Source organism: Rhinatrema bivittatum, chromosome 9, assembly GCF_901001135.1.
Source record: "Rhinatrema bivittatum chromosome 9, aRhiBiv1.1, whole genome shotgun sequence".
Lineage (NCBI taxonomy): Eukaryota > Metazoa > Chordata > Amphibia > Gymnophiona > Rhinatrematidae > Rhinatrema > Rhinatrema bivittatum.
Genome location: NC_042623.1, coordinates 128,991,776 through 128,999,408, shown reverse-complemented (window position 1 = coordinate 128,999,408; position 7,633 = coordinate 128,991,776). Strand labels below are relative to the sequence as shown.

The following is a 7,633-nucleotide window of genomic DNA, read 5'->3' as shown; positions in this document are numbered from 1 at the left end:
TAACTGTGAGAAAAAAATGATTTAAAACAAAATCCAAATATGCCTATAAAAGGCAGAACCCTTTTTCTTAAATAACAAAAAAGAACTTTTAGCATTAAGCAGTATTACCTAAAAGAGCGAAGTGAGAGAAGGGTCAAAAGACATGAGATTATGTCACTTGCCCTTTTTCCTCCCAAAATTTACTAGCTCCTAGAGATTCTTCTCTGGATTATAATACTGCTATTGTAAACCTTATTGTATTGAAAAAGAAAAAAATACATATTTCAAAATGTTTCTGTTCATTTAGAAGATACATTGACTAGAGATTTCTTGGTTTATAATACAGGCAATCTCCAAAAATAGATTTCCCGTTCAGTGTTTCAGAAGGTTTACAATGCTTAATTTGCAAGTTTTCTTTGGGGCCAATTTGCCACCATTAGTTACTTATTGTATTATACTCTGACTGAAAATACAATATTTACAAGACAAAAATAACAAAGAAAACAAAGACAAGAAACCAATTTGTGAATGGTTTCAAAGTGCAGACCTGCAAACTAAGAAATCTCTGCCAACAAAATCTGTCCTGGAGCAGTAAGACAGATATAATTACAATCAGTTGCTCCATGTGCACCTTTAGTTTGTTGCTGGACCTATGTGAAAATGAATTTCAATTTTTTTGTAAGATAACAGCAAGAGAGATCAGAAAGAGACTCATTTAGACAAGCAAAAGCATCATTTTGGGAAAAATAATGCAGCTTCTGCTTTTCTAGAAAGGGCTTCTTCCTCATGCCCATAAAATCTTTTCCTCTTCCAAAATGAGAAGAAAAAGTATAAATTAACTGGAACAAAATTAAAATGTAGCATCTTTGAATGGCACATGCATCCATCTTTGTGCCAGACCAAAAGAAATACTGCATGTAATCCAATAATTTAATAAAGCACAGCAACAATCCCAGTCATGAGGAGTGCTCATCTTAAGGTTCATTCTTTTAGTGCCAAGTTGTTTTCTCTCAGAGAATCTGCTGCTTTTTTGATATAAGTTGAAATAATTAGTGGATCTTCCAAAGCCAGTTCCCTAAACTGCATGTTTCCTTTCCATTATGCCCAATTGCCAAAAGGTCAAAATACATGCCCTTTGTTCCTAGAAATGGTATGTTCTGCTTCTCTGAACGTACATGGAGATTTGAATGTTGAAGAGAAGACAATGCAAGAAGAGTGTTCGGGCTTCTAAAGAGAGAGTGATCCCATTTCCTGGACAGTCAAGTTCATTCTGCTCAAATTTAGTTTCAGTGTTTTATTTTATGTTTTGAGGAGCAGAATCATGTCTTGGTGTTAAGACAGAATGGGGCCACAAGACTTAAAAAGTGAGGGAGGTGTTGTGGTGGTGGTGACTACTTGAAGGCTGCAAATTCTCCTGTAGAAAAAGGCAAAGAAACTCAGTTAAAAAAAGTTACATACAATAATTGAAGCTGAAGACAGACTCAACATTACAGAAAGCCTAAATGGGATGAAAATCCCATATTGAGAATATACATATCATACAGAAATTCGGTTTATATTCTCTAATCAAAAATCCAATAAATAAGACGTTAAACAATCTATTATAATGTCAACATGGTAATTACAGTAAGGGCATCAGGTGATAAACCATTTCAGCAAAGATGAAACCACCTGAACTCAGAGATTTAAATCTTATAATACATGACATGATTGTGTTACCATGTGTCCCTTACTATATATGCATCAGTCTTCACAGATGCAGAATGTTTTCAGTTTTATTTTATTTGACTCAGGAACTTATCAGTGCTTATTATATCTAGAACAAACACAGAAGAAATCAGTAGAAATCAACATTTTTCAAGGTAAATATTTTTGCTCTTGCTGTAATAAATACTGATAAATTCTTAGGGAAAATATAACTGAAAACAAAGGACCCTAAGAATGTGTGTAGTGGCTATGCCCTGACACTTTCCAATGAGGTATCGTGTAAAGGTGGGTATTTAACAAAACTCATTGAGCCCACTTTGGCTCTTGTTCTTTTGTTCAGCCTTGCATCTTGGGAGGTGTCTAAGGCTCAAGGTCAGAGCCCTCAGACCTTCCAGGAGGAAAGATGATTTCCTGAAGTGCAAGCAGGATCCGGAGACTAAGAGAATGAAAAGAGATGAATAAATAGTGAAAAGGCAGTTATAGTCCCATACTTCTTGCATTTCACTAAAAATGTACCTTAAGGTATGCAGAGTGGATTTCTGGATACAGTCAGAGTAAGGACTGCCAACCTAGTATGCTAAAGTAATAATGCAGGCTTCTCCCAGCATTGCACTATATGTTCTTAACAAATAACATCAGAGGTCCAAGCTATTCTTAAAAAATTTTAAGAACATCTATAATGATAGTATGAACTGTGTAAAAATATAACCTTGTGGCTGCTTGTGTGTTGACATCTGCTTGATTTGCTGATTGCAAAGACTTATTCACACTGATACAAATCAGTGAAAATGTGCAGTCTAAGCTGTGTTCTCTTTGATCAAGAAATGAGACAATAACAAAAATCGTGACCAGGGGGGGTTTGCTGATGTCACCAAGCTTAATGGCTGCCTGAAACAGAGCTCTTGTCTTCCGAAAGCCATTTTACAACTTTATTGCAGCAGTCTGTGGGGGAATTTGTCGCATCTTTTGCTTTGGACCGCAGCAAAAAGAGTAGATATGACTGCCAAATAGAAAACTATAGATCTAAAACAAGTTTTCCTTTTCGAAGGCTGGGGAAGATTTGGCAGTGGCGATGGCACCGTGAGGCCTGCGAGCGGACCTGATCTGGCTGCAGAAGACCGTTTCGTAGCTCTCTCTCTCCTTCGCATCTGGCTTCAGACTTACCATCGCGAGCAGAATTTCGCGAATGGTTTTGTGCTATTCAATAAAGACATTAAAACAAATAAAGCCAAGACGACTGCACTGATGTCGGAGCTGAGGAAAGAGCTCCTGGAAACAGGCCACCACATGAATGAGAACGGCACGATTCTGGATGCACATGCTATACAGATTGAGGAATTGCACAAGCAGTATGATACACTGAGGACCGATAACACTGCTGTCGCTGACAAACTGGAAGGTATGGACAATAAATCACGGCGTTGTAACCTCTGCTTTCGGGGCATTGCAGAGAATGTGGAAAACTCATATTGCAGAAATGAGATCCTGCAGTTCTGTGCCTTTTTACATGACTGAGGATGCCTCGGCCTATCCCTGGCTTACTGATATTGCCACAGAAAACTAACCGCCCCCCAGGACAACCTAGTGTGCTTTCACTCATTTGCAGCAAAGGATAAGATCTTTAATATAGTACAGAAAAATAAAGCTTGGGTCTGGAACTCCCATCAAGTGTTTGTTTTTGCAGACCTATCCTCTGTAATCATATGCAAGCGCTTCGAGATGAGGTCTGTAACAGTGCTTTTGCATAAAGAAAATTGCCGGTACTGGTGGCTTTATCCTTTTGGCTTGGCGTTCATGGTGCAGGAATCCACCCGCAAAGCTAAATCAGTGGAGGAAGCTAAGGCCATTTTAGCGGAACTGGGTTTTGAGCTTCCTACTCCTTCAGCGACGAACACTCCCACAACAACGCACAGGGAAGATCGGCCTAGCTGGCAGCATGTGGAGAAAGGAGGTCGATATCTCCAGTGGCAGTCGGGTGGCCCTTCTGCAAACCAGGACTCAATGTTTTGATTATGTCTGCCTGATACTGTTAGCTTAGTTTATCTCTGCCTTTAGGCGGTTTAGCATGGGCAGTTAGTCTATTGTGCTGTGTATTTGAGAGCTGATTTTTTCATTTTTCATTTATAAGCAGGTTTCTGCTATGCTTAGGCTGCTGGGGAGGGGGTCTTGGGGCCTTACAGTTACCCCAATAAATATCTTCTGCTCAGAGTATGAGCAGGTCCTTTCTAGGGAGAGGGGTGTGTGGGAGGAGGGGTGTTTGAGTATGGGCTTTCTTTGTTGAAAATGCTTTCAGGGTGTTGTGGAGAACCAGGCCACATGCTAATGGACCTTGAGTTTGGGTGTTGGGTGTGTACTGGTGGGACACCTTCAGAATTTGAACTTATTTTTATGTTGGGATTAGGAGGGGATTTGCTGGGAGCCTACCCTACTATCCTTTTAAGACTACTACAATGGCCTCTATAAAAATATTTTCCTTGAACATAAAGGGTCTCAATACCTATAGGAAGAGGAAACTATTATATGTGGACTTAGTAGACCAGAAGGTGACTATAGCCTTTATTCGAGAGGCATGAGTACCTAATGGTTCTGTCCACCTACCACAAAAATTATTTGCGGTGGCTTCTCAAGGACACAAATATGCAGGAGTGGGCATTCTTTTTTCCGTCCAGTTTGTGTGTCACATAACAAGGAGCTATGGTGATCCTCTGGGAAGATACATTATTCTTGTCATTGAAGTGGGGGGCGAATGCTTAACTCTGGATAATGTTTATACACCCAATCATGACCAAAGCCCTTTTTTTGAGGTCTTAGCCATGATACTTGATAAATGGGTGGAGGGGAAGCTGATTATAGGTGGTGATTTTAACTTATCTATGGCCCCTCAATTAGATAACTCTTTTGGGGGAGGGGGTCAAATGCCGAGGGGACCCAGATGTCAATTTAAGCAGTTAATGACTAAATGGGGCATGGTTGATATTTAGAGACACCGGATTCCTAAATTGCGGAATTATACTTTTATTCTAACACTCACCGGGTGTATTCCCGGATAGATCATCTTTGAGTGGACAAGCTAATATCCTCTCAGATAGTTGGTATGGATATTGGGGTCATAAGGTGGTTTGACCACATCCTGGTTTGGTTGGTGCTATCTCTCACCGATTTGGATGCAGGGTGCCGGTTTTGGAGGCTTAACAATTCCTTAATGGCTGATGAATTGTTTTGTACCACATTACAAGGGGTGATTAAGAAATATATTTTATTTAATAATGTGGATGGAATGTCCCCTGTTGTTCTTTGGGAATATCTTAAAACTATTTTGTGATTATCTGGCCGTGGAAAGCCTTTCTAGCAGGAATTTCCAACACTCATACCTGCCATAAATGCCATCAACCCAATGCTACTCTTGTACACTGTCTGTGGACTTGCGAGCCTATACGCAAGTTTTGGGACTCCATTCTCCAGTGTATTGGAGGGGCTCAATATAGTACTGTGACGTTGGGAGCATCCTTATGCATATTGGGGATTCCTATTCGGCCTGGCGGAATCACGGGTCTCCACTCTCATCTATTGCATAAAAGCCGATTAATCACTCTGCGGGTCATTCTCCGTCATTGGATATCGCCAACGGTTCCGTCACTGAAGGAATGGCTGGATGCCATGTTGGACTTATACCTTCTAGAACAGAAATCTATTTCGTTACTTTCCAAGAAAAAACAGCTGTTGTTTACTACCATCTGGCAACCATTCTTGAAATTAATGCCAAAAGATCTACGCCAGCCTGCTGCTCCGAGTAGCGCTGGCTGAACTTCAATCTCCAATTTGCAATGTTACTCTGTAAGAGTATTACGAATACTGTCTTTAGAAGTATGGCTAACCATGTGAATATGTTTTGGTGCCACAACATTCTTGCAAACTGTCCTAGTACGGTGACGGTTCTGTTTACTGTTATGTTTACTGATATGCGTTACCCTGTAAGATTAAGGTGCTGAAAAGGGGAAGGAGGGGGGGATGGACTGGGCTGGGAAGGGACTACGGGTGGAGACAATACTGTGGGATTTGTAGACCTCGTTATCTTGTTATTCTTCAAGTATCTATTTGTTGGTCGGATTGGTGATGGGACAATCTATCCATTAGACCACCTTGTATAGAGAACAACCAAGTATGTAAGCTGTTTGATGTTACTTTTGTATTATTCTTGTTTTATGAGATATTTGGTTGTATATGAATAAAAAATATTACAAACAAAAAAAAAAACTATTTTGTGGGGCCGTTTTATTTCTCGGAGGTCTTTTCAGAAAAAGGAGAAAGCGTGTTCGAAAAATGTGCTGCTTTCTAATCTGTCTGCACTTGAACCTCAGCATATACAGCATTCTAAGACATCCGTTTATTCTCAGATCCTATCTCTCAGAGAGGATTTGTGGGCATTGGATGCTGATATTCTTGCACAGTTAAATTTGACTAAACAGGTACACTTCGAATGGGGCAACAAAGCGGGGAGATTATTGGCCTGCCAGTTGAAGTCCCAGGAATGCATGAATCATATTACCAAAGTTAAAGATTTAAGATGTCAACTGTTAACCTCGACTATGGATATCAGACACCGGTTTGCTCAAAATTACAGTGAATTGTACAGCTATGATTCTGGTATTCAGATGAAGGACACTGATGATTTTTTTGGGGGGACTTAGATTTGCCCAGTTATCTCCAGGTAGCGAGATTCAGTTATCTCCAGGTAGCGAGATTCAATCGGTAGAAGTTTTACAGGTCATTAAGGACCTGAAAGTTAATAAATCTCTGGGCCTCAATGGCTTTTCTCCCAAATTTTATAAAGTTTTTGCAGCTCAAATAGCAGCTCCTTTGACTAACATGTTTCATGCCTTAAGAACAGGAGCTTCTCTTCCTGGGGGTATCAATTTAGTGGAGATTACTGTATTGGCTAAACCTGAGATGGAACCAACCTTGTGTGGCTCATATAGGCCAATTTCACTTTATCTTAAAATACTGGCCAAAGTGCTTACGAATCGGTTGAACACATTTATTAGTAGCTTGATTCACATGGATCAGGCAGGCTTTATCCCTCATCGAATGACCGCTAACATCCACAAGATTGTGGATATTTTGTGGTTTCTTGCAGGGGTGATGCTCCGAATGTTCTATTGTCTATCAGTGCTGAGAAAGTATTTGATATGGTGCATCGGGAGATTCTATTTAAGGTCCTGAAAAAAATGCACTTTGGTCATTGTTTTATTACATGGATTCTTAAACTTTATGATTGCCCTCAGGCGCATGTTAAAGTCAACGACGAATACTCTGAACACTTTTTTGTTCACTGAGTCACGCACTAGGCAAGGGTGCCCTTTGTCACCTCTTTTATTTGCCATCTTTTTAGAACTGTTAACGTTCAGGATTCGGGGTATTGATGCTATCCTGGGGGTTAGAATTGGAGAGGGGGATGTACAAGCTTTTCCTATTCGCCGACATTATGTTTACCTTATCTCAACCAGAATTATACCTTAGGGCAGTGATAAGTGAACTTCAAGGTTTTAGCCAGGTTTCTGGGTTTAAAATTAATTTTGAAAAGTCTGAAATTCTGAATGTATCGGTCCCTCCTGCAGATTTATTAGTCCTCCAGCGGGCTTTTCCTTTCAAGTGGGCCTCCGGCCATCTTAAATATTTGAGGATTTTTGGGGGCCAAAATGTGGATGATTTGTTTACAATTAACTATGCCCACATGGTAAAAACTGTCTTTCAAGATGGTGAGTGTGGGAATACCTGGGGCTCTCTTGGTTCGTTCGTTTGGCCACTGTAAAAATTAACATATTACCACTTTTTATTTGTTCCAGACGTTGCCATTCTGATTCCTAGTAAGCTTTTGAAAAAATGGCAGAAACATCTGTTTTCTTTCATTTGGAAACAACCTCATCAGGTAGCCAGGAGAGTCCTGTTT

General features: G+C 40.1%; 1 protein-coding gene across 1 annotated transcript in view; it reads right to left on the bottom strand.

Moving 5' to 3' along the window:
- Positions 1-350: 350 nt before the first annotated feature.
- Positions 351-7,633, bottom strand: part of BRAF (B-Raf proto-oncogene, serine/threonine kinase) — a 409,670-nt gene continuing 402,387 nt past the window's right edge. The window contains 1 exon segment of the mRNA XM_029616061.1: positions 351-1,393. Within this exon segment, the coding sequence (XP_029471921.1) occupies positions 1,371-1,393 (23 nt within the window). The 3' untranslated portion in view covers positions 351-1,370.